Source organism: Centrocercus urophasianus, unplaced genomic scaffold, assembly GCF_019232065.1.
Source record: "Centrocercus urophasianus isolate 14NV4802_14NV808 unplaced genomic scaffold, USGS_Curo_1.0 seq_57, whole genome shotgun sequence".
NCBI lineage: Eukaryota > Metazoa > Chordata > Aves > Galliformes > Phasianidae > Centrocercus > Centrocercus urophasianus.
This window is the reverse complement of record NW_024885166.1, coordinates 1,608-28,624: the sequence shown is the minus strand read 5'-3', so window position 1 is coordinate 28,624 and position 27,017 is coordinate 1,608. Positions and strand designations below refer to the sequence as shown.

The following is a 27,017-nucleotide window of genomic DNA, read 5'->3' as shown; positions in this document are numbered from 1 at the left end:
AAGGCCAGGCTGGATGTGGCTCTGGGCAGCCTGGGCTGCTGGTTGGTGACCTGCACACAGCAGAGGGTTGAACTGGATGAGCACTGTGCTCCTTTTCAATCCATTCTGTGATTCTGTGACTGAGTGCCCCTCAGTCAGCCTGCAGGTGACACCACACCTGCAGCACTCACAGTGGTCACAGGGACACAAATCTGCCCGTTTTTTGCTGCTGTTTTTTGCCCCGCATTGCAGCAGAACCGCCGTGGGTTTTTTATTTTTTGCACCGTGAGGATTTCCAAGGAAAAGCTCTCCATAAAAGCTCCAGCGTTTAAAACTTGACCCAAAAAAATAAACCCAACCCGGTAAGCTTCAGTTAACGATTCGTAGATAGTTACAGAATGACTTTTTATGGCTTAATGACAGATAACGCGGATGGAATTACCACAGAGGTGTGGGCCAGCACCTCAGCGCTCTGTGGGAGGAGACCCAGGCACCTCAACCACCACCGAGGGACTCTGAGCTTTCCTGACTAGCCCCGAAGTCTCATCTTTTAGGTTTAAAAAACAAAAAACAAGCGCTATTTTTTATTTCGTATTGACAAAAATGCGTTTTCAGGGCCGCCCGAGACCTCAGGGCCGCCGCCCGCCGCTGTGAGGGGCGGCAACCACCCACCGCCCCTCAGCGCCCGCCCCGCCCCGCCTCAGCGCTCGGCTCTCTCCGGCCGCACTCGGGCGGCTCCGCCGACTGAGGCGCTTCCGTTTGCCTGACGAGAGGGCTTTCCCAGCTGTTTTCCGTCAGCGCTCGGCTCTTTCCGCCCGGCGCTTCGGGTGTTTCCGGCAGCCGCTTCGGCTATTTCCGCCGGCGGCTTCGGGCGGACTCGGCGTTTGGCCCACCTCGTTCCTTCCCTCCCCGCCGCCTGCCCCGGTAACGGTCGCTGCGAGTTTAAATGAGCGGGGGCCGGGCCGCGCCGCGCCGCCGCCGGGACACGCAGTGAGGCGGGGCCGGGTCCGCGGCCGCCCCGCTCCGGGCTCGGCGAGGAGGAGGAGCAGGAGGCGGAGGAGGCCGAGGGGAGCAGGATGACGGTGCTGCAGGAACCCGTCCAGGTACCGACCCCCGGGTGGACGGGCTCGGGCCGCCGCCGCTCTCAGGCCCCGAGGCCCGGTCCGGCTCCGCCCGCTTCGTCGGGCCCTTTCCTGAGGCCGAGGCAGGCCCGCTCCGCTCGGGCCGCTCCCGGGGCGGCTCTCGGCGTCCCTTCCTCGGCGGCGGGGCCCTACGGCAGCTCTCTGGGCCCCATTGCGGCTCTGCGTGCCCTCCCGGGTTCCCTCGGCCGCCCCCCGCGCCGCACGGGCCGCCCCGCCGCCCCTTTGGGCTGCCCTGGGCCGGGGCTGGCCGCCCCCCCGTCGCCCTGCGGGCGGCACGGGGCCGCTCCTCTCCCCCGCAGTTCCCCGGGGAGACCTGTTGAGCCCTTCTCGCTCACCTCTGCGCCGCTGTCTCCTTTCGAAACGTGCTCGGCTCCCGGCTGAGGACGTGCCTCGTTCCCCGGGAGTTGGCGTGGAGAGTTTGTATCTCTGCAACGGGAGAAAAAATAACATAATCGTGTTTTTTTTCTACCCTATTTCACGTCTTGCCTTGATGGGCTTCCTGCTCCTGTTCTCAGTCATCCCATTGCAAAGGCATGATTTACAGAATAGGAGTTGGCTGTCTCTTCCTACTTTTTTCCCTTATGTGCATTACTCTAATTGTGTAATTCTCTGCTAACAGTATAATAATCCCATTCATGTTCTCTTTTTATTTTTAGCTTCTTAACGTATTTATTTTTCTCGTTATCTTTGGAGCTGTAAGCGTCTTGGTAGTATAGAGATGATTGTCTATAACAAGCATAGTGAAGAATCTGGCTTGGTGCTTCCTTCAAGGAGAAGAGGATGAAGAGAGGATGCAAAGAAAATCACCACCCTGCTGGCCTGACCTTGCCTGCGTGAGGTGGAGGCAGCGATGGCACTCTGATAGAGCAGGGCCTTGCATTTGTGATGCTGCTGTTCTGTTGCTCTGCTCAGAGAGTGAGGGACAATGTGTTGGTAGGAATGATTTGGGCTGTTGGGCACCTCCTCTTCATGGTCTTGCCCATGCACTGCTGCAACCTTTGGATTTCTGCTGTTGCTTTTTTAGCAGCTGGGTGTTCTAGGAAAATATGGGGTTATGTTAGAAAAGGAAGCGAGAATGCCTTTCAGAGGGAATGACAGGGAACAATACTTAACGTTTGCACCACTCTCTTAATTAGACTAAGCAAGAGGAAAGTATTGGCTGTTCTGAGAGTTCCCTGGTAGAAATGCATGGTAAGGACCTGCCTATTGCTGTTCTCAAGCTTTTATCTGCTTGAAAGTTTTGCTAGGGCTTTGCTTTATTGAATGTACCTATTTAGATTCTTCACGTGCCAAATAACTTTTTAGTCAGCAGTGCTGTTGCTGTTCCCTGCTTGCAGCAATGCTGATAAGTTTAGGATTTGTTACTTGTTGTGGCCTTGGTTGTACTGTTGGTCTTTGAGGTAGGAAAGTTGCCAGTGCGACCATCCAGAGCAAGGTTGGCATTTGGTTCTGCCTGGATCTGCAGTTGCAGGCCCCAGCTCTTTGTGCCACAGCTGTGAGCTCTGTGCTGCAGAAGCTTTCTGTACCAGCTCACGCTTCTTTTTGCACTGATATTGTGTGTCCAGTCACCAGACTCCATTTTGCAGTACACAGCTTGAATGAGGTTAAACTGTGCTTTTGAGTTCCCTTTCTAGCTGGAGTTCATGCATTTATCTCTGATTTTCTATTTATTTGTACTTTTTTGATGCTATGCTTCAATAAGTAGGCACTACTTCTCTTTTGTACTGCTGTTGTAACTGTAGAGATGTTCTGTTTGTTGTTTCACCCCCAGCTCCTCGGATGCCTACGAGGCTGATATTGAGGGCAAACTCATTTTTGTTGTCGTGATACATAAAGTCTGACAGATAAATACTAGAAATCTGTTTCTCAGTTGCCTTAAAAGTGTGACATTTTAATTATATAAAACTAATGTCCTAAAAGACATCAAAATGACTGGTTAGATTTCTGTTAGCTTATTCAATCTCTCAGCCTCTGGTATTTTTACTCATTTTATGGAGACAACAGACCACTGTTTTACTTCTTGATGTGGTCAGCTTAAATCTCTTCAGCTCAGATGCAAGGCCTTGTACCTCTTGTGCGTTTGGATGCCTTCCAAGTAGTTCTGAAAAACATCATGGAAACAAAATGAAGGCATTCCTTGGAATTCAGCTTCTCAAGGTGATCATCTGCTGTGACCCACATGAACGATGCTTGAACTCCACGACTGCTGCCATGGCTGGAAGCATGCAGTACCAATAAGTGTCTGATTACTCGACAGAGTCTCTGTAGCTAGCAAATATAGCAAAGTCTGTCACTGGAAACTCTGTCTTCCCCTCTCCTCACCTTGAACAAACGTTAAAATGCGGTAGGAAGTGATTGCTTAGCATGTCAATAGGTTGGAAAGCTTGGGAAGTAATTCCCAAGGCTGTGTAACTGTCAGAAGTGTGGGCTTACCCTTCAAGAGGTTTGGGTTAGATGTGGAGAGATGGTTGGACGGTGCACAGGGTCTTCTGGGTTGAAGGTGGACACGTGTGAGCTGGCTCTTATTTCCTTGCTTCTGACTCTGCGGATGCTTTGCCATAGAGCTGTAGCTGGTGTGGTGGTTTTGGAATTCCCTGCTTGCTCTGCATTTATAAATTATGTGTATATTCAGGAGGTTGGGTGACCAGAGCCTGGAGATCCACCTCTTCTGGAAGCACGGTAAAACTCCAAAGCACTTGAAGCTTCTCTCCTGTCTGTATTTGTTTGCAGCTCAGAGAACAGACATGACAGCCGCAGCGCCTCAGCTGCTTTTCTCAGCCCCGGGGAGATGGCTTGAGATGGCTGCTTTGGGTCCTGGTGGGTGCAGTCCGTGTAAAATTTCATCACTACTGCAGAGAGGAAAGTAAGACTGGGTTGTCCTGCCCCAAAGCATTGCAGCACTGAGTAGTTTTTATTGGATAAATGCCCCCAAAGTGTTTCTGCTTCAAACCGCTCTTCTGGTCTGACTTAATTGTGGCACTGTGGTGTGGATGCATTGATCCTCAGCTAGAAAATAACTCAACCACTGCTCGATAAGGACAGTGATGCTCCAGTCCCAGACTTGCTTCCTAAGGGCTGTGGCAGCAAGACTTTGTGGCAGTTTGTGTAAGCTAGGGCTTTGTCTCGTGCTGTACAAAATCAGTTCTGCACCCGTGTGGTTGATCCCTGCACCTTCCTTCTCCCTCCCCACCCCCATGGGCAGCACATGTGAGGATCCAGCTGTCAGAATCGTCTGCTGAAGGCACAACTCCAACTCGCACCTTTTTAGTTGCAAAATGACGACTGTTACGTAAGAGGGATTCTGCCAGCTGGCTTTCTGCAGTCAGTGGGACTCTGCTCAGCAAGGCTTGTTCTCTGAGGCACAGTGTAGCATACCTTGTGTAACATGGCTGTGATTTAGCCAAGAATGGCTTGGGTCCCCTCTCAGCCTTTGGCAACATCTTCTGGCAACTTGCTCTCGTTTGGGAAGGCAGATAACATTGATTTTATTTTTTTTTTGCCACCACCACCCCCATCCCTTTGTTTTGTGTGTGTGCCCAGACGGTGCTTTTAACTCCAGGACAGCTCTGCTTGGCTAGATTGATCTGAATGCCACTTGTGGCTGGGTGAAGGAAGAGCTGCTTTGGAGAGCAGGAGAAAAAAGGAGACCTTGAGCTGCCTTAACCTGGATTTAGTCTGAAAGATTTTAACACCCTCCTTCTGTTCAGTGCTTCTCGTACCACAGCAGTGCGCAGCCTTGGAGCTTTTCAAGGTAAAAGCAGCAGTCGCTCATGCAGATGCTGAGGCTGAAGTTATCTGAAGTGCGGAGTGCAACTGGAGAGAAATAACGCCTCTGCGTTATAATTTGCAGAGAATTAATTATCTTGACACTGGCCCAGAGTACCTGTTGATTTTAAGTGTACAGCTGGGACCTACTGACCAAGGAGAAAATACCTCTGTGGAGGTGATGTATAAAATATCTAAATAGTGATTGGGAACTCTGCTGTGTGCTGCTCATAAAGATGTGTAGGCTTCCCTGAAGGAGAACTCACACATTTTTTTCACACCCTGAGTTTGTCGAGTTTGTGTTGCAAGAAGTAGCATATGGTCCATGTAACTGTTTGTGATGTTTGGGGGGGGAAATGTGAAATTGGCACTTATATCTCCTGCTGGAGACAGCATTCGTTGTTTCTTTTTCTCTGAGAGTTTAATCTTGGTTTTGGATGTCTGTGGTATTGGGATCTAGGTTCTGTTTGTGTTTGCAGTTACATATAAATATAGGAGAAGTATTAGACCACAGAGCCTTGAGTTCATCAGTTGAGCTCTTGTTTGGATCAGTAGTAACAGAGCTGCTGCAAAATGGCAGTTTGGCTGTGGGAAGCTGCTTTGCAACTGGAGCTGCAGTCCTGGTCCCAGCCTGTCTTACCTCTGAGAAGCACACAGATCACAGCTGGTAATGACAGAGAAGGACCAAGCCAATGTTATGAGGGATTCTTTTTCCTCCCTACCCCTTTCCTGAAGATATTTTCATTGATCTGAGGAAAATCGGGGTGGTGTAACGAGGCTGATGTACTCCAGCCCTCTCCATCCTCCTTTTAGCTCGGCTGATAGCAACGCAGTGCAAGTAATTGTGGCAGCTATTCCAGTGGTGCACAGAGTTTGTGCACCTGTATCTGCATTTAATTTGCATTTCAGTGGAGTAATGTCATCCTTAAGGGTTGAACGCTGTCAGCTGCACACACTGAACTTTGGTGTTGGTGAAAAAGGAATATTGGTACCCTCATGCAGGTGCTTGTGTTTGACCAAGTCCACGTACACGAGCAAAATGGGCTGCACAGATCTGTTTGTCCACCTCACTGCGCTGCACACATTCCTGTGTGATACCTCAGGCCTCATCAGTGCAGCAAATGGTAAGCAAGGACCCAAAGCAAACGGCAGTGAAAAGCAGTGGGTCACCCCAGCCAACATCTCATCAAGGAGAACACTCAGTGCTTCGTATGCTTAACCAGCAGCAGGCTTGTGTTGACAGCCTGACAGGGCTCCTAGTCCTGCTGCTTTTCAGTTTGTCACACCTCAAGGTGAGATGGTTTAAATGGGTTTATGCACAATGCATTACATGGGTTGGGCTCCCTTGATTATTTTATTTTTTTTCTTCCTTAGGCCAAGAGCAGAACGGTGCTGTGCTCAAAGTTGGGGGCTGGCTTTGTTCTTTCTGCTTGTATTATTTGGTGGTCTGCAGTGATCCGTGTTCCCTTAGGTTAAAACTGTAACTGGTTGAGACTTACAGATGGTGTATATGGTAACTGGTGAGAACCAGCTGTGTTCTGAGGTTGGGTTGTGCTACCAGTGCTGAGATGGCTGTCTCGTTTTTAAGCTCCTTGCCACTAACAGTTGAAGTCACCAAAGGCTGCGTGTTTTTCCCTGAACTTTCCTATGACTCTGGTGAACCAAAGCCGAGCTGCACCTTCTGACAGTAAGAGCTGATGAGTTGTGCATTCTGAAATTTCACTCTAAATATAGGCTCTTTGTTTTCTTGTCTTGTAGGCTGCTATATGGCAAGCACTTAACCACTATGCTTACCGCGACGCGGTGTTCCTCGCAGAAAGGTTGTATGCAGAAGGTGAGTACTGCTGTGCTTTGCAGATGTGAACAAGACGTTTCCTCAGTGCTGATTTAAGATTTTGAGCCTCTGGTCCTGTGTTGTCCTGCTCTAGTTGTTATAATAAAGCTTAACTTTCTGCTTAGGAAGAATGTTTCTCAGTTCAGTTGGGAAAGCTTAGAATCGGAGAATGGCGTGGGTTGGAAGGGACCTCAGAGATGGCTGACCCCACCACCCTGCCATTGGCAGGATTGCCAATCAAATAGTCCAACAGGAGTGCTTTCTATTTGCATTGTTTGTTGTTGGTTTGTTTGTAAAGCTTCCTTAGAAGTTAAATTCAGAGTCGGTGTTCAAAGTGTAATGTGGCATGTGTAATGTAAGTGTAATGCGGCCTCCAATGGGAGAGATTTTCAGGGCCTTGGAAGACCTGCAGTTCTTGAAGTCGTCTTGGAGAGGTGCAGAGTGCATGCCACAAGTTATCCTGATGCTGATAATCCCATTTAGATGCACTGATTGTGTCAGTGTTGTAGCTGGAAGGATTTTGTGGGCGTGGGAAAAGAGCATGGAGGAAAATGGAGACAGTGAGCATTGGAACACGAAATAAACATCTCCTGTGCAATGCTAGGAGTGTGCTGTCAGTTCTAGGATGCCTTATGCACAGCAGCATGAATCCATGCTTCTCCTCTGTCCTTCAAAGACCAACTTCCTTCTTTTACTGTAGTCTGTTTTCTTCCTTATCTTTTACTCTATGACCTCAGATAAGCTTTTTGCTCTCTGCTTCTTCCTCTTTGATACTGGTATTCAGTTTTCTCTGGTTTGGAAGTTATTGTCCCTTAGTCCCTTAGGAAACAGAAAAAAACACCAATATAATGTTTAACAATCAAATAACAAGCACACATTTAATTTTTTCAGGCTAAGCAACACTTGAGCTTACACTGTAACCAAATGGTGTAACCTGGTCCATGCTCTGTGTTCATCTCCCCTGAACAAAGCATGTTCTGAGATTCAGGAAGATGCTAGATGGAAAGTAATTGCCAAGCACATAGAAATAGTGTCCACTTTGTAGCAGTATGCTGTCCTATTCTGCTGCTGCAGGAATCCCTGCAGGATAGCTCTCTTATAGAGATCTTCAGACAGGTTTTTTTCAGTGGCCAACAGTGCTGAGATGGAGCAGCTTGCTGTCCCTTGATTCAAGCAATCAAACACCCTGCTTCTGGTTACAGTAAGTAATTATGCTGCAGAGTAGAGGGTGCTGAGCTCAAACACACTGCATCCATAACAGCAGTAGGGTTTTTACCCTCAGAGGAGGTTTAAGTTCTGCACTTTGTGTTTGTGGGGACATCTGTGACTTGGGATTTGCTTGGGACACTTGAAGTGTGTTAAGTTAGTGGATAAAATAATTGATTTAACTTCAATTATCAAAAAGATCTGGAGTTTTTAGCGTAAGATTGAAGAAATGTTGCTCTCCCTTTGGGCCTTCAGTTTCTCTTGTTACTGTCCAGGTGATGACAGACCCTTAAATGGTGTTCAGTGGAGCAGAGGATTTGAGTGAGTTCCCCAAGAGGTTTCTGTGGGCTGCTCCTGATTTTTGTAGAGGATTCTAAGCAAGCACAGAAAGAAACTTCATAACTGTCTCGATCTCAGTGCTGAATTCCATCTGCTCGTTAAGTGAAAAGTGAAGTAATATCAGTTTTTTAATTAATTGGGCACTTGAGAGAGTTGCCTTCGTAGGCCGCCTTTCTTTGACATGGAATGCTTCGTGGCTTAGTGCTGAACAAAGAGCAGGGCTCAACCCCTTAAAAACTGGAAGAGGGAATGAGAAGTGAGGGTGGTTCACACAGCCACGGCTTGCTGCTCGAGTTCACAGCACGGCTGGGCTCACTGCTGCCTCGCCAATGTGTGTTCTGGTGTTTTAAGTTTCAGCTGACAATTATACAGTAAGGTTTCAAAGTTACTCGAGGGATTAGCTGCTCTGTCCTTTATACTGCAAGTGCAAGTACAATCAGCAAGTCTGACCTCAGCCTTTTAAACCTGGATGCCAGCTCCAGCTCTTTGAATAGAGCATTCTCAGGGCAGTACGTAATACAGCTCCGCAGTGGAAGAAGTGTGGAAGCAGACATGATTCATCCTAAGCAACTCGAGTTTCTGTCGTAGAAAATGCTATTGTGTCTTGATCGCTCTGGCTTTCTGCTCTGATAGGGATGATTTTGTCCTGAAGCTTGAAGTTCTTTCAGAATTTAGAAACCTGTAACAGTTTTTACAGCTTTAGGAAGAAGATTTTGAGGAGGGTTTGTCCCTATCATGAGACAAAGCATCTGAACGGTAACTTGTAAACCATGATCATGATTAAATAATTATAGGCAGTGGAAAGGACAAAGATTTAATGTTGGAGGTGACTGGTAAGTGGTTTATTTTAATGATCATAAAAAAATCTGTGTAAATCATGTCAAAAGACACAGTCAAATGCTTTTGGAAAGCAGCAGAAGTAACATTGCAGATAGAGAAAGTTCAATCCTGTAATTAGGATTAGATCTATTAGTTAGGCTGCTTAAGCTGAAGTTGGCTTCCTTAGGGAGGCTCTTCCTGCCAGCCATGGTTGTGCCAGTGTTCATGTGCAGCTCAGCTCTTTGCCAAGGGTCCCTGGTGGGTGTTTGCTGCTAACACTCAGCGCCCAAACGTGGCGTGGCCAACAGGTTAAAGCACTTCTGCTCTGCTAGAAGTCACAGCTCTGCTTGGCTTGCTGTCATTTCAACAGCAGCTGGCTGATGCTTGTTGAAATTGGTAGCCAGGAGGATCAAAGTTCTCTTACAACAGTAGATGTCGTGTTGGTGTGACTGTGCAGGACAGCAGCGTGTGGAAGCTGGTTACATGCTGACAAATAAATACGCTCCAGTGGGTAATGAATTTCTCTAATGTTACTACTTCCTTTCCTGTATTTGGCTCCTGGCTGCGTTCTGCTCCCACCAGTTCCCTGTATTACAGTGGTAAACGACCAACTGATGGATTTCATTTTATTTCTCTTAGTACATTCAGAAGAAGCACTGTTTTTGCTGGCAACGTGTTACTACCGCTCAGGAAAGGCATATAAAGCATACAGGCTCCTAAAGGGACACAGCTGTACTACTCCACAGTGTAAATACCTGCTTGCAAAATGTTGTGTTGACCTCAGCAAGTAAGTGAACCCTCTGTGTTCTGTTTCAGGGTTACAAATGCATTTTTTTTTCCATTTTAATTTCTCTTTCGTAGCTGTCAGAGCATGTGAACTAGTGATTTATTGGCCCTCCAACTCTGAAGATAATTTTAAGTTCAATTCATGTTGCTTCCAGATAGGAGCAATGAACCTAATGAGCAATAGCCCGTATTGCAGAAACCTCCAGAAGGTCTTGAATAACCTGCAAAGGAGTTTTCAAGGGGAGGGGAGAGAGGATTGGTTGCTGAGGTGGCTCAGGCAGACCAGTCTGAGAAGTGATTGTTTTGCTTTTGTTTCTGTGATGCTCTGGCTTATTTCATTAAGTGTTTCCTGTATGGATTTAATGGGCAGGCTGCTTCCCTCAGACAGTAAGTTTGCTCCTGTTACCCAGTTAATGCTGGGGGTGGATGGGGGGAGAGGATGGCAGATAAAAAATCTCTTCTGAAAACAAGCAAACACAACAGCTGGATTCCACTCCAAAGAATGCTGCATTACCCCCCGCCCCAAGAACAGGATTCACCTTAACGAGGTGTAAGCAGGGAGGTACTTTGCTGCTGCTTGCTGCAGTCTAGCAGTAAGAGCACATAAATGAAATGTCCGAGCTACAGCCCCTCCATGATGCCCAGAGAGTTTGTTACTGAAGGTGTTTTTGCCTCTGTGCAGACCTTCAGGGCTGCTGCAGCTCCAGTGTAGCAAACAACGTCTGGCTGAGCTGCAGATGGAGCAAATAAGGAACCAAAGGAGGGAGAAACTTTTGTTCAAGGACCTTTTAATACAGCTGGGTTCTTTGCAAAAGATGGAGTGTTTTGGTTTTTTTTCCTACGTGACAGCTTGTATTCCAGGGTTTGTGGTGTGGGTTTTCTCCCATTTAGAAAGGCCCTCTTTCAATTACCCAAAAGAAAAAGATTCATTTCTTTAGTGGGTGGTGAAATGTGTCATTTGGTGTGGTGTGATGTGATTGTTTTGGTGGCAGTCAGGATCCTATCTGCAATGTGTAACCAAAACAGGTCTCTTGGAGCAGCTCTTTCTTCTTTGGTGCTTTCTTTAGCAGGCAAAACTTCTGATTTCATAAGAGTAGCAGAGAAGTCTGGTTTTATTGCATTTCTTCTGACGTTGTTTTAGCACTCTTGGAGCTACTAGGATACAGGTTTCTTTGCATCTTCTGTTGAAAGGGAAATCACATTAGTGCTCTACTTGGGAAGGTCCCCACAGAATAAATTTGAAGCTGATTGTTCTCCTTTGCTTTTACAAAGTCTGGATGTGTACAGCACCACTGAGCTGATTTCAGTTAGGTAGGTGGGATTTCTGGAAGATTCTTCAGAAGTTAACTTTGACTGGCACTTATAGAAATGTGCCTTGTTTTCTTGGCAGAGTGGTCTGCCCTGATGAGAGCATCTACAAATGAATGCAATTTCATGTGAAGGCAGGAGGAGATTGTGAAAGCAACAGAGACATTCAGATGCCAAGTGTGCTGTATCCCAGTGTTGGATCTTATGAAATGAGAGCTTAGAGCCTTACAGCTTGCTTTTCTCAGCTGGGAAACAAAGCCAAGCTGAGTGGTGTTTTAGGTAAAATACCTTCAAAGGTGAAGCTCCTGGAATCATAGAATCACAGAATGGCCTGGGTTGAAAAGGAGCACAGTGCTCACCTGGTTCCAACCCCCTGCTGTGTGCAGGTCACCAACCAGCAGCCCAGGCTGCCCAGAGCCACATCCAGCCTGGCCTTGGATGCCTGCAGAGATGGGGCATCCACAGCCTCCTTGGGCAACCTGTTCCAGTGCCTCACCACCCTCTGGGGGAAAAACTTCCTCCTCATATCCAACCTAAACCTCCCCTGTCTCACTTTAAAGCCATTCCCCCTTGTCCCATCACCATCCACCCTCACAAACAGCCGTTCCCCTCCTGTTCATACTCTCCATTCGAGCACTGGAAGGCCACAATGAGGTCTCCCTGGAGCTTTCTCTTCTCCAAGCTGACCAAGCCCAGTTCCCTCAGCTGTTCTTCATAGGAGAGCTGCTCCAGCCCTCTGATCATCTCAGTGAAGGCTGCTTCTCTCTTAGTATAGTGCCCAAAACCAGGCTCTTTTGGGGAAGTCATGCTCTATTATGCATTGCTAGTTTTGGAGTGGTATGGGATTTTTCTTTTCCCTAGTGGGGATATTGGGCTCCCAAGTTCTGCATACTCCACATTGCAAGAGGAATCAATTATTTGATGTTAATTTGCAGGAACTATTTTGTACATCGTTTGAAACTTGTGACCACTGACAGTGGATTTCTGTTTTTGTTTGCAGCAGGGTGAAAACACTGGACTGCCAGTGCTGTGAGCCTTGTAACCCCTTTAAACCTCTTGTTTTTTAAAAAGGCTTGCAGAAGGAGAGCAGATCTTATCTGGTGGAGTGTTGAATAAACAGAAAAGCCATGATGACATTGTCACGGAGTTCGGTGACTCTGCGTGCTTTACGCTCTCCTTACTGGGACATGTCTACTGGTAATGCTGCTTTGTTCACTTTCTTTCAGAGCCCAGGGTTTGGGTGGTGATAGCGATGGGCTTTTGGTTGTGATCGAATCAATGTCAGCCAAAATAAGTAAAAATTCAGCCAACGCAGGATGTAGAAGTGTCAGTTGTGGGGCCAGGCTGTGCTGCCTGCACGGAAGAATGATAGATGCAGACAGATAGTTATGGAAACCATCCAGCTTAGGAATGCAGGCATGGTTTGTCTGCTACCCAGAACATCTGAGTGCCTGAAAACAGGCTTCCCTCTTGTGTGTTCAACATGTATTTAAGTGCCATGTTCTTACAACTTAAGGTCTGTAATATTCCTAAAGAGAAGCTCTCAAAATCCGTTTCCCAGTGTTACCACTTGAATTTTTCTTAACTGTGAAGAGCTGAACTTGAAAAGTTTTGATTAGGAAGATTTTTTTGAACTGTTAACAACAACAGCAGCCTTCTAAAAAATGAAAACTTTCAAACCAGGCCAGTGCTGAAGTAATTCCATGGGCTGCATTAAGCTGCCACCTGTGCACAACTGTGCCAAGTACCTCAGTATTGCTCTGTTTCTGTGGCTTGAGGAATGTTGCTGTGACTCTTTAACATGTTTTTGTTTTTCAATTCTTCTCCCGGAGAGCATCTCAAACAAAGGTTCTGTTCTGAAGTTTCCTGATAAACTGTTGCATTCTTTTTGCAGCAAGACAGACCGGCTTGCCAAAGGATCAGAATGTTACCAAAAGAGCCTTAGTTTAAATCCTTTCCTCTGGTCCCCTTTTGAATCGCTGTGTGAAATAGGTAGGTCTGCAGAGCTGACTTCCTAACGAAGATGTTTTCTGCATTTCTGGTTAAGTCCCATTTTCCAATTTGCCATCACTGCACAACATGTATTTTTACTATTTTTACTCCCTGTCCAAAGCTAGTAAGGAAAATGCCAGCAGAATTCTTCAGGAGTGTTTCCATGAGTAATGATGGATTTAAAATGCTTTACCCGTGTTCAGAGCTTCTGCCTCATTCTGTTCTCATGACTGTTAGGTTTTGGGTTTAACAGCACCCCCTGTGTTGGTACCTGCAGTTAGGATACCCTGAGAAACCACACTTGTGGGACTAACTTCAGTTGAATTAAATGAATTAAACTGTCCAGGGTTTTGCAGTGGAAGTGCACTTCTGATTTTTGTGCAAGGGCTTTTAAAAGAACAAAACGAGAATGCCCTCTTCCTAAAGTACACTTGTCTCCCCACTCCTTGATTCCTCTTGAATCTTCAGCATGGGAACTGAGGAAGAACTCTATTCAAATCTCCTTCCAATCTTACAGGTGAAAAACCAGACCCCGACCAAACGTTTAAATTAACATCTTTACAGAACTTCAGCAGCTGTCTGCCTAACACTTGCACAACGTTGGTGTCTAATCACAACATTTCCCACAGACAGCCTGAGACTGTCCTGATGGAAACACCGCAAGACACAATTGTGAGTTTTGCCATCCTCACTGTATTCAAGCAGCCCTTCCAGCTTCACTTTAAAATGTGAATTAGAAGCTGTGCTGCATGGGTAACTAAAAGCTGCCTTTTGTTTTTTTAGGAGTTGAACAGGATCAACCTAGAGTCCTCCAATGCAAAATATTCCTCCTTGAACACAGACTCCTCTATGTCTTACATTGACTCAGCTGTGATTTCACCAGATGCTGTCCCTCTTGGGTCAGGAACTGCCATCTTGTCGAAACAGGCTCAAAATAAACCAAAAACTGGGCGAAGTTTACTGGGAGGACCTGCTGCTTTGAGCCCACTGACTCCAAGGTGAGCCTTCCTAACAGATGGTTGCTACAGTTAGCTGCTCTGCTGTTGGTTTGCGTTGTGTCGTGCAGCACAAGGCTTGCTGATGGTGCATTATGAACAGCGCTGCAGAAGCAGAGCAGCTTCAGCGACTCCTCTTGGCCCCAGTGTTCATCTCTTCTGTTCTTTAAACAAGCAGCTGGTGTTTTATGTCTAGAACGGGGAAGAGCTCTTGATGCACTGTTTCTTGTTGCTGCAGTCACACTGGAAGAGTCTTTATTCCAGAGATGTGTTCTTTAGAACTGATATGAGAAGCTGCTCTTAGAGCTTTCCTGGAAAAGTGTCTCTCTTCTAAAGAACGTGTAAATATAAGAATCTTCCTTATATGCTGTTTTAGTTACAGAAACAACTGTTAATACTTGGGTTATCTGATTTTATTGCTTGTTTTTGGAGGGAGGTGAAGAAAGTTCTGTGTTCTTATTCCTGAAGTTTAAGAACGCAGAAGAGAATAGATCCAAAGATATCAGGGTTAACCTAAATCAGTGAAGTGAAGCTGATAATCTGGGTCTGTGCTTTGGCCACAGAATTGGTCTGATTCTATGGCCTAACATTTGGACTTAAACATTTGCTCTTCATTTTGTTCTCAGCTTTGGAATTTTGCCACTAGAAACCCCAAGCCCTGGAGATGGATCCTATTTACAAAACTACACAAACTCCTCTTCTGTAATTGATGTGCCATCCACAGGAGCACCTTCAAAGAAGGTACTTTGTGTTCCAGGATGCAATTGCTGTTCTGTTGGTTACTTTAAAAGGAGAATCCATAATGCAGATTAAAAAGAAAAAAAAGGCAAACACTATAAGTGAATGCTTCATGTGGATGTGATGGGCCAGTGATCTCCCTGGCAAAACACTTTAGACTTTTAAGAAGCATCAGTTGAAATGAAATCTGCCGTAAAATGGTCTGTTTTGAAGTAGTGACAGTTTCACAATTCCCAAAGCCTCAACAAAAAGCTTATTATTTTAAAAACCTTTCTCTTCAGCTGAGCAAATAAGGCAGCAAGGAAGACAGCAACTGTATTTCAAACAGTGTTTGTGCTGCAAGTGTTTTCGACTCATTCTGTCACTTTCTTTTGATAGCAAAACAGATTTTTTTTTGTTTTCCCAAAGGTCTGTAAAGACAGGGAAGGCTCCCAGTGAGGAATTCTTTCTTCCTGGTAAATCAAGCCTTCCCTCCTGCCCCTCACCACTCATTTATCTGCAGGCTGCCTTGCTGGTGTTGCTTGGCAGGCCTGAGGGGCAACCTGGGCCATCACTTCTGTCCTCCTGCAGCCCAGCAGGAATGTACAGACAACAACAGCTGAACTGGGAAGGATTGGAAACTTAAGTGCAAGCTGGAGTCTGAAAGCAGTCAGAACTTGAAGTTTTCACTTTGATTTCTTTCTTTACTGTAGGGATCTTCAGAGAGAACTTCAAATAATACTAGGAGCTTCAAGTCAGCTTGCAGACAGTTCCTGAATTGTAGTTTACATCAGATCTGATCACAATACTGTTGGTGGTCCGTGGGGAGCTGACTGATAGAGTGCTGTTTCATTTGGCTAAATCTTGTCTAGAAGAAACTACAAATTATCTTTTTTTATTCAGGAAGAAATTATCATAGTTGCCATAGTGACAAATGAGAGGTGGGATGTTGATGGCAGTGAAGGAACCGTTTGTTCCTTTCTAAAAGCAAAACCTGAGGATACTTGAATGTATTATTAAATTCAGAAGTTGCATGTGCCTTTTTGCTGTAGTGCTGCCCTGCATTTAGTCTCAGATGTGCTGTGTGATAGATGCAGGGCTTCAGGAAATCAAGTCCTTCTTGCTCCTTTGTCACTTGGCTCAGTGTGCCACAAGGGCCCCACGATGGGAATTTCACTGCTCTGCAGATGCTTTCTGAGGTGGATCTCTGCTGGTCCCTGAATACAAACACTTAAGTAGCTTAGAATTCTGATGCATGCTTTGCCCAATGTAAATAATTGGCCACTTTCACTTCAAATGGCCAGGTTTGCTAACGCTGTTGTAGCTGTGGCTAGGATGTGCATGACTGAATGGAGGCAGTTTCCTAGGAAACACCTGCGTAAATGAATGAGACATCAGGATTGATCCCAGGGCTCCCTATCTGAGTGGGCAGGCCTGTGTGCTGGCTGCCTCAGCTGTCCTCTGATAACAGGACATTGAGAAGGAAAGGAGGGACAGAACTGGTACAAGTCAGATAATCCATCAGCTGTTGCTGCTTGTGCTGCTGTTGGTCCTGCTTACGGTTTGGTGCCTTAGAAAGCATCTCTTCTGTGTGACCACCAGAGTTGGCTGTTAGTGCCCCTGGAGTGGGGCAGAGAGCTGGAACTTGGGCTTCTGTGAAAGACCAAATCTGTACATCAGACAACTGCTTTCTTTGTGAACCTGTTCCTGAACGCTCAGATTCAGTCACGTTAGGGAACTTGAAATGTGATACTTTTTAATTCCCTTTTCTTCTTGCACAAGCACCTAATGTAGTTTCTTGCCACTAGATGGAGATTTCGTGTCCTCAGATAACGTGTGTGGAGTTTTGGGAAGTTGTTGTATGGGCAAACGTTCAGGCAGAGAATGAGGAATGCTTTGGGTTCTCCTTACAACTGGGGGGGAGGAAACCTTTGTGGAAATAGTTCTCCTCTGGGCGCTGGTCAGTAGGCAGAAGGGATTTGCTTTGCTAGAGCAGAGAATTGAGGTTTCTCAGTGACATCATAACAAACCTGTAGAAACTTCGTGTTATGCAGGCGGTCACCAGGATCAGCCAGGCTGGAACAAAATCAGTCTTCTCCCAGAGTGGGAATAGCCGGGAGGTCACTCCAATCCTCGTTGCACAAACACAGAGCTCTGGTCCACAGACAAGGTAGGAAGAGAAAAATCTCTTGGCTTGCTGTTACCTTTTACATCTTCTTTCTGGAGGATTTAGGGATGGTTTTGTTTGTCCATCCTTTACGGGCTGTCCTGCAGGATTCTGGTTGGGATGAGGAAGTGTCTGTTTTGTTGGGGAGAATGAGCTCAGTGGTTAGAAGGCTCCTGTGTGATGGTGGTGTTTGTTTTAAATCTGCTTGGCAGGTAGGAAAATGTCATCCATAGACAGCAAGGTAGACAGGAAGTTTTATGTTGGTGCTGTTAACACAGAACAGGCAGGTGGGTTTTTTCCATCCCTTTCCTGTAGGACTGCTTGCACTTCAGTACTTGAGCATTTTTCTTTAAAGCAACAGTAAAACAATTTTCTTGTTTCAAAAGAATGGAAGCGAAACCTTCAGCTTTAACGTGCCGTTTGTTTTCAGTACAACACCTCAGGTATTGAGCCCAACAATTGCTGCTCCACCAAACTCACTGCCTCGAAGAAGCTCTCGCCTTTTTACTAGTGATAGCTCCACAACAAAGGTAACAGAATCCACGCTTGTCTTTTTGAGGGGCTTTCCTCACCCATGCCTCTAATAGCTTCCCCATCTGCACATCAATCGTAGCAGTTGGTTCCTCATCTCCATCGTGAGCAGAGCTGGCATTTCATATCAGGCTCTGTGGAACGTGTCTTGGTGCCTTGTTTCTTTTCATTCTCAAGAGTGCTCCACTGGGAGTGGGAAGAAGGTGAACAAAAGCAGAGATGTGTGCTGGGATGACAAGTGCAGCAGTGCTGCTGGCTGCCAACCCAGTTGACAGGAGGCTCTGTTGTGTGGATGTGTTTATTTAAGAAGTGTCTTGGTTGCTTGCTTTGTTCTAAAAGCAAGCTGCACTTTTTTCTTGTCAGTTTCCTGCTCTTTAATCAATGGAGCAGGACTTCAGAGCACAAATGCCTGTGGACTGTGGTTAAATATATGAGAATCTTTGCTGTTAAACACAGCTTTCAATGGAGTTGGAGGTGCCTGTAACTAAGTGCAAAAGTGAAGCAGCTGGGCGCTGTTGTGAAGAGGCATAAATACATTCTTACTGAACTTGCAAGTTAATTATGTGAAGTTGAATTAATTTCTTTTACATGTGTAACTTTTTTTCTTTTTGCTTGCAGGAAAATAGCAAAAAATTAAAAATGAAGTTTCCACCTAAGATTGCAAACAGGAAAACAAAAAGTAAAACAAATAAGGGAGGGATAACTCAGCCAAACATAAATGATAGCTTGGAAATTACCAAACTGGACTCTTCCATCATTTCAGAAGGGAAAATATCTACTGTTACACCCCAGATCCAGGCTTTTACGCTACAGAAGGCAGCAGCAGGTCTGTTTGAATGCGACCAGACAGGTCGAACTTTGTAGCTCCGTGTTTTTAATGGTGGGATCATAGCATGGTTGTGTAGGAAAGGACCTCAGAGCCCACCCAGATGCAACTCTGCTGTGGGCTGCCTGCCCCCCAGCAGCAGGGGCAGCTCAGGGCCCATCCATGGCCTTGTGCACCTCCAGGGATGGGAGCCCGCAGCTCTGGGCAGCACTGCCAGGGCCTCACCACTCTGCTCAAGAGTTTCCCCCTCATGTCTGCCCTCATTCTGCCCTCATTCTCCCCTCTTAGTTTAAAGCCATTCCCCTTTGTCCTAGCACTGTCTGCTGTGTGTGAAGTCGTTCTCCCTCCTGCTTATGAGCTCCCTCTGGTTTAGTGGGTGGGAAAAATTGCTTCAGTTATGTTTCGGTCAACCTGCAGTGATTACCTTTCTGTAATTATCAAGGTGATTGAATTCAGTATGCTCCAGCTAACTTACAGAGAACAGCTGAAATAACAGGATAGAAAAAAGTGACAGTGAGTGAATCTGGTTCTGCTGAGTGTTGAAGATGTTTTCAGACAGGAACCCTGGAAACAGATTCAAAGTATGAGTAATTCAGCTAACTTCCCTCAAAGCTGGGTTTGTTGTCTCTTCTCCATTGTTATTTCCCGTTTGTTTAAGCACAAGCCTTTGTCCAGTTTGACAGAAAATCCTAGACAAACTGTTGAATTCCTCTCTTTTGGCTCCATAAAGTTTCCAGGCAGCAAGCACGTGTCCATGGATACCAGACATGTGGAAACTGAGACCTAAAAAATAAGTTTGAGTTGTTGGTGTAAGTGCAGAAATCCTCTTCTCCCGAGCTTCCCCATTTCCGTGTTCCTGAGTGTTCTGTTGCTGGCTTGAGAAGTTGCCAATGCCTGACTTCCATTGCAGTTTGCACTGTTGTGTTGTGAATTAAGAGTGGATAAGCCTGCTTAAGGACTCTTGGAAGATATTCATATGCAAAATTGGGAGCGGTGCCACACTGAAAAGCTTATGGGGATTAGCAGTTTCAAGTAAATAAGTGTTCCAGCAATCTGTTTTCCGTTTTTTACTTATTGTATTTTTCTCCTAGAAGGTTTGATGAGCCTCCTTCGTGACATGGGGAAAGGTTATTTAGCCTTGTGCTCGTACAACTGCAAAGAAGCGATAAATATTCTAAGCCATCTGCCATCTCACCACTACAACACTGGCTGGGTGCTGTGCCAAATCGGGAGAGCTTACTTTGAGCTCGCAGAATACATGCAGGTAGGAGCTGTGTGGTTGGTTTTGAATCTGTGTCTGCAGTCGCTCTTTCCTGAAGTTGAGTTCGGCTTCAGACTGCTTTTAAAGCTGAGCTCATTTCCTCTTGTGTCCAATTGGGGGGTTCTCCCCTTGCCTCTTCACCCTCAGTGATGCCGATGCAGCTGTTTGTGCTGCAGTGCTGTAAATAATACCACTGAAACAGTTCAGGTTCTAAAACCAGGTGTTCTTCTCCCCACACTTATTTAATTAACACAGATCCCATCGATGACCTGGTTCCCCTTGCAGCCTGGGGACTGGCTGCATTTGTACAGCTGAGGTGATGGCAAGCTGCTGCAGAACAGAAGCAGGCAGCTGAGATGAATCCAGCCGCTCGCCTTCCCTTCTCTCTGTTGTCCTGGCAGTTGGTGTGCTTGTTTCCTGCAGGAGTCACAAGCAGGGAGGGCAGCTGGAGTTCTGCCTGGCCCAGCTGTATTGGAGTGTAGTCACCTGCTGTGTTTGGAGGGGAAGATAAAAATACAGCAGGACTCGTAGCTGTGCATCGTGTGATTGTGTGGCAAAGAACTGTCAGTCTGGACATAGGAGGCTTCTAACTTAGATCTGTGTGCACTGCTTGGGTGGGTGGAATCGTAAGTTTGATTTCTCTTTTCCTTTCTTAGGCTGAAAGGATATTTTCAGAAGTGAGGAGGATTGAAAACTACAGAGTAGAAGGCATGGAAATCTATTCAACAACGCTGTGGCACCTGCAGAAAGATGTTGCTCTTTCAGTTCTGTCCAAGGATTTAACAGACATGGATAAAAACTCACCAGAGGTACAAAATGCTGTGGTGCTCAGTGAGATGAGCAACAGTCAGTGACAGGGACCAGAACCTGGCCTGGAGCTGGATTAGGATTTCATTCTGACGTGAGAACTGTGTGGTGAAAATGGAGAGGGAGGTGCAGGATTGTCTGTCGAACTGATGATGCCTGAAATGGCTGCTTGGCATTAGAATATCAGCTTATATGGGGCAGGTTGGAACCTGCAATCTATTAATTTCTATCATTTGAATTTGTATTGGCACTGTTAATCCAGAAAGATCGTGGGTTGATTGTTCCTGCTGATGCCAGTGTGTGAACACAAGGAATGTCTTTCCTGATACCACCCTCTAAGTGCTGTAATTCACTGGCACTTTCATTTCCTGCACTTGGGCAACATCCTTCTGGAAACATTTTTGTGCTGAAGTCCATTGAATTGCAGTATAGTAGTATAACAGGTAGTATAGCATACACATGGGATGCAAACAGGTTGATATTTGAACATGTGCCCCAGCACAAGTAATAAGAGTGTGTTGTGTGGAGGGATTACTAATCTGCTCCTAACAGTTGAGAAAACTGTGGAGTCTGGGATTTTCTGCTGGAGAGAAACCTGTTGAGGTCATTCTGTCATGTACCAGAGGAAGGAAAATCAGTGAAGCAACTGGTCAGGATTGTTCAAACTGTTGTGTTATTTAGAATCCAGTAGGAAGTGATGTGTAACTGCATAAATCAGTGACAGCAGTGCAGGTTGTAAAACAAAACTGCTAACTTTGGAATGCTGCTTTTGCTAGGCATGGTGTGCTGCAGGGAACTGCTTCAGTTTGCAACGAGAGCATGACATTGCAATCAAGTTCTTCCAGAGAGCCATTCAAGTTGATCCAAACTATGCTTACGCCTACACCCTTCTGGGGCACGAATTTGTGTTAACAGAAGAGCTAGACAAAGCACTGGCTTGTTTTAGGAACGCAATCAGAGTCAATCCTAGACACTATAATGCGTGGTAAGTCTTGCTTTGTCCCCTTCTGCTGTGTGTGATCCTGAGCACCTTTTGGAGAGAAATGAGCTGCAAACGTTGGGAGCGTTTTTTGTCACAGAGGCATTTCTTACCCTCAGTGAAATAGTAAATCTGTGCCACTTCTGCCAGTTCGTGTTTGCTGAGGAAAGTTTACTTCAGGTGCTCTCTTATTAATGGATTTTTTTCCTTTCTGCAGGTATGGGTTGGGAATGATTTATTACAAACAGGAAAAATTCAGTCTAGCAGAAATGCATTTCCAGAAAGCACTTGATATCAATCCTCAGAGCTCAGTCTTACTGTGTCACATCGGAGTCGTAAGTAGATTGCACTCAGCTCTCCTTGTTATCTTCTGATCTGCCTCTGTGCTTCACCTGCAGTCTTCCTGAACTTGAAGTGCAAAACCAAACAAAGCAAAGTTCAGAAGACCTGTTAGAGGATCTTATGGCATAAATGAGTCACCGTGGGATTGTGTCAGAAAATAAGTCCTCCTCTCTCCCTCCCCCAGTTGCTTTTAGCCAGTGTGGAAATGACTGCCAGCTCAACCTGACAGCATAAACTTGCCTGGGAGAAAGCTTGGTTTAAGACTTGGTAGAAACAGGCTGTCAGGAAATGCAGCAGCACATCTACCAGGCAAATGCATTTTTCTTCTTTCCCCCTTTCAAGGCTTTATTCCTGTTCTGTTACAGGTACAGCACGCACTGAAAAAATCTGAAAAGGCTTTGGATACTCTAAACAAAGCCATTAACATTGACCCCAAGAACCCACTATGCAAATTCCATAGGGCTTCTGTATTGTTTGCAAATGAGAAATACAAGGTAAGATTTGGTGCAGACAACCTTAAATTATCTTTCAGTTGCTGCAGCAGTGAATGGGGATGCAGTCTGCAGCATGAGCAGGCAGAGCAGCTAACAAAGCATTTGTTTCAAGAAGTGCCACCTTCACTGAGGGGGAAATGTGAGGTTTTGATCATAAAATCTGAAGGCAACAGATGTGTTGGTTTGTTTTTTAAGGGTCCTAACAGATGACAGCAATAAGAACCTGCTACTAAAGGCTGTATCAGCAATTGAAAAATGGGAGGCCACACAGTTTTGTTGTGATCCCTCAGCTGATTTGTGCCCTGCTTGTGGGTGGGTTGGGTCTTCCCTGTCTTTCCAGGGACTCTTGTCCTCTGGTCTGAACTCTGTGGCCAACAGAAGCAAGTCTGGTAGTCTGGCTTCTGAAACCTTTTCTTCAGGAGTGTGTGCATACGTGTAGGAGAAACTTCATCTGCAGTGTGTTCTGGAAATTCCTCACTTAAGCAGTTAAATGTAAGAAGGGTTGGGGTGAGGAGTAGGCAAAGTGCCCAGTGGAGTTGTTTTTATAAGTCGAAAGCAGAGGATGAATGTGAGCAGGAAAAAATTAGATGTTAGTGCAGGAGAGTCAATTTGCTCTGTGCCTGTAATTGGGGTATAATGTTCTATAGTCCTAAATGAGAAACTGGTGTAACAAATAAGCTTGAGCTGCTTTGGGTGAGACCACGCTGCTGTTTGTGGTGCAGTGTGCTGGATGTGAGTTTCAAGGTTCACATCAGCACTGAATTGCAGTTCAGTGATGCAATGCCTGCTTGCACACTGCCAGCTTGTGCTACGTTTTTACTCTTCCTTTTCAGTCTGCTTTACAAGAACTTGAAGAACTGAAACAGATTGTTCCCAAAGAGTCTCTTGTTTACTTCTTAATAGGAAAGGTAGGTGGAGCTTCCCTGTCTTTGGAAGTACTTTGTTTTCCTTCATGGCAGAAACTGCTTGATGAGAAAACTTGATGCCTGTTGCCAAGCTGTTTACATCTGGGGCAGTGTTCTAAAATTCACACAGCCTTCAATGAAGCTTGCTGCATGTGATCTCACAGCTCTAACATGTCTGCTTTCAGCCTCAAAAGACTGGAGCAACCTCAGGCTATTTTTATAACCACCCAAGAGGAAATAACCCAAACTCCTGTTGTTTTTTCTGCATCTGTCGACTTGAAAGGATTCGTTTTAGAAAGCAAGGAATAGATCTTTGTCGAGATCTTACACTGAGAAGAGGAGCAGCAGCTGGCTTTCTGAGCTGGTCTGCCCATCAGTCAGCTGTGTTGCTTATTTGAGCCTTTATTCAAGTTGGACCACACTCAAATTTATTAATGCTTCATCAGAAATGCTGCATAAATGTCTGTGTAAATGTCTTTTACTCCCCCATCAGCAGCCTCAGTGTCTGTTTCAGCTGATGGCCTTCCCAGGGTCACAGAGGCGATGTCCTTCCGTGACAGTTTGGGAAGTGGGAAACCTTAATGAGGCTGCAGGAGTCCCAAAGCTTCAATTACATCTGAGGAGCCACTTCCTTATGTTCTTGAATCTGTTGGCTGCTAATTTCATTTGATCACTTCATTTAAATTTTGGCACTGCTGTAGAAACACTCGTGCACTTTTTCTACACACTTTTGCTGCTTCCCTTTGGACTTGTATATTAAATATTTGAATCTGCTGCTGCTCAGAAGTGTTACTTGACCGTGCCTTACCGTGTTTGTTGTCCAGCCTTTCAAGCAGCAACTTGTAAGCGTAGCATTTCATGCTTTTATTTTAGGTTTATAAAAAGCTGGGTCAGACTCATTTGGCCCTGATGAATTTCTCGTGGGCGATGGACTTAGATCCCAAAGGAGCCAACAACCAAATCAAAGAGGCTATCGATAAACGTTACCTTCCAGACGATGAGGAGCCAATAACTCAAGAAGAGCAGATCAGTGAATGTTATCCCTACGAATCAGGTTGGTGTTTTGCAACCCTCTGTTATTCAGTGAGGTGTTTCCAGTGTGAGGGGTCACCTCCTGCCTGCGGGTAGGGAGAATTCCAGGCTAACAGTCAGAGCTCCAGGGCTTCATTCTCTGTGTAACTGAGGGATCCGTGGAGGCTTTGGGAGAGGTTGGATGAACTGGATGTTGGTTGAAAGGCTTTGACCGTCTGGTAACCATCAAAGGTAAAGTAATGGATGAGTTTTGTTTGAATCACAGCCTGCAGGAAGGGGGGGCACAGGGTTCTCCCCTCCCTCCAGCCTCTGGTCATCAGCCTGAAGCACAGTGAAGCGTGGATGGCGCTGTGAAATGGGTAGCCATAAATACTGATGTGAAAGAAAGTAGAGAATGAAGCTGATAGGCAGTGTGATTATCTCCCTCCAAAGGAGGAAAAACAGGAATTCTGCGAAGTTTCTGAAGGAACACGTGCTGTGTTCCTTGTTGTCAGGGTGCCTATCCCAGTGATTGCTGATGATGCTGCAGCAGTGGGAGCTCATCCTGCCCTGCGTTTCCTGGGGCACCAGGCTTCTCCCCTTGCTGTGCCTGGTTGCGCTCTGGGCTGAGTGCGTTTCTCGCCAGAAGATGGAGGCAGAGCGCTGGAACTGCGGCGGCAGCCGAGCCAGGAAGCGGCGGGGTGGGGGGTCGGGGTTGATCGGTCCGTTAAACACGACTGGAAGAAAAGGAGCACGTTGGGACGCTGCTTTAGTGTCCTATGGAATGCATTTTGATCGTGAGTGCAGTGACCGCAGCGCACTGATGTGCGGGGTAACAAGAGAGCAGCCCTTCAATGGAGGAGGCTGCGAGTTTTTGGACCTCGTGGTCCTGACTCCTTTCTAAATGCGTTCGTTTGGACTGCAGGATGCTGAGGTCAGTTTATCACAAGGGAAAAGCCGCATGGCTCTGAAGCGTTTTGAGGGGAAGGGGAGGAGCTCAGTTCCACACTGGGGAGGTACTGAGGCGTCGCTGTGCTCCGCTGTGCTGAGCTGGCTGTGGAAGAACCGTAGGGAAGCTGTGACCACTTCTGTGTTCTGTTTCCTTTCGAAGTCGGCACAGACGAGTCCCAAGAGAGCAGCATGACGGATGCGGACGACACACAGCTCCACGCGGTTGAAAGCGATGAATTCTAACCTCCGAAAGCCAGTCTGTGGGCTCGGGTGTGTGACTGGTACTGTTGTGTTCTCCCCTTCCTTCGCGTCCTGGGTCTTCACATCACTGAGCCAGCGCTGTCGTGGTTCTCCACGTTACACCTCAGACTGCGCAGAACGAATGGCAGCGCAGCGTTTGGCTGCTGCCGAGTCTGACCAGTTGGCTCTTACACTTATGAAAGTGACTGAGGAGGAAATGCTACTTTTGGACTCCCCTTTGCTGGAAAAATATCATGGAAGAGAGACTTGTGGTTTGCTGTAACGAAGCCAGTAGATGTGGGGACAGTACTAATGAAGCAGTGTCTTGTTTTTTTTCCCAGAAATGTGTCTTAGTTTGGTTCTTTCTTGATAAGCAGAGTGCTGAACTTCATTTCCAAGTTCGTTGAGGACAGTGTTGACAAATGCTGTTAAAGACTTTCGCATATTGTAGTGTAACTTAAATGCCAGGGAATGTAAATGACCTTAAAGCTGCAGCGTCTCCAGTGAACAAACAGAGCTCAGTGCTCAGGACTGGGGCTGTCACACAAGTAAGACATCCTGTGTCCCTTTGTGTCCCTGTTAGAGTGCAAACCTGCAGGAGTGGGAACGTAGCAAGAGAATCACAGTGCAGCACCACAGCTTTCACAGAACACCTTCATCTTCTAACCAGGAATTAATTTATTCACCTAGTTTCTAAAATGTTTACTTTGTACTTTAAAGAAATCAGTGATGCATTGCTTTTTTTTTTTTTTTTTCCTCATATATCCCTTGATTTGTTCTTCCTGGTGTGAGAATAAACCTTAATAAAGGGTGAAACCAAGAGAGAAATGTAGGTATGATTAATGTGGAAGCATTGAGCCCTTTCCCTGCAGTGACTGCGTGCTGCTGAGCAAATCCATGGGGCCGACCACGGAAGCCTTAATGCAATCAGAACCTTACAGTCAAATGCATCAGATAATTGCCTCAGATCGTCTGCTTTTTAAACAGTTTTGTAACATGTGGTCCAAGCAGAGTGCAGAAATGTGCAATTCTCTTTGTTTTTTTTTTTTTTTAAGCTGTTCTTTAAGGTTGTTGCAGTACTTTCTCACTGTAGGAATACAGACCCCTGCCCTCCTCCCACAGGCTGTTTCTGTCAGAAGAAAGCTGTGCCACACTGAGTCCAAAATGATCTTTCTCTGTAGTGTTTTGCAGCAACAATTGGTGCCCTTTATGCAGTGATGATAAAGAAAGTGTATGATAAAAGCAGTTTTAAAGAGCAATTTATGCATAATAAATTGGGAATGATATAAATTTCATAGCAACATCCTTGGTGTCATCAGTCTTGATCTTTTTGTTGCTTCCTTTTCAAGCGTTCTCTCTTGTAGGGGTCGTGTGCTCACCTTCAGAGCTTGTGCATTAAGCCACAGCCTTGCCCTGCACCGTGCCCCATCGCTGCTGAGTCACAGGGACACCTTTATTGTATGAAAATAACCCACAAGTGCAGCTCACAAATACCTTTGTGCTGTTTGGAAGCAGAGGGAAGTGAGCTGAGCGCCCCCAGCGCCACTGAGGTCCTGAAATGGGGGCTCTGTGGGGCTCTGTGGGGCTCTGTGGGGCTCTGTGGGGCTCTGTGGGGCTCTGT

The 27,017-nt window shown here is 46.1% G+C and overlaps 1 protein-coding gene across 4 annotated transcripts; it reads left to right on the top strand.

Annotated features, from left to right (window-relative positions):
• Window positions 1-982: 982 nt before the first annotated feature.
• On the top strand, window positions 983-26,699 carry CDC27 (cell division cycle 27). Of its 4 annotated transcripts, none has more exons than XM_042836050.1 (19): window positions 983-1,082; window positions 6,645-6,720; window positions 9,724-9,871; window positions 12,250-12,375; window positions 13,073-13,170; window positions 13,688-13,842; window positions 13,954-14,168; window positions 14,792-14,906; window positions 16,937-17,052; window positions 17,480-17,579; window positions 18,199-18,406; window positions 19,501-19,670; window positions 20,324-20,476; window positions 21,251-21,459; window positions 21,671-21,788; window positions 22,161-22,289; window positions 23,123-23,197; window positions 24,068-24,248; window positions 25,317-26,699. In XM_042836050.1, exons 1-19 carry the CDS (start codon window positions 1,056-1,058, stop codon window positions 25,397-25,399), a joined length of 2,502 nt encoding a protein of 833 aa, XP_042691984.1. In that variant the 5' UTR covers window positions 983-1,055; the 3' UTR covers window positions 25,400-26,699. The 4 variants fall into 4 exon arrangements, with proteins under 4 accessions (XP_042691984.1, XP_042691983.1, XP_042691982.1 ...); XM_042836049.1 differs by having other exon boundaries at window positions 19,498-19,670; XM_042836048.1 differs by having other exon boundaries at window positions 16,919-17,052.
• The last annotated feature ends 318 nt before the right edge of the window (window positions 26,700-27,017 follow it).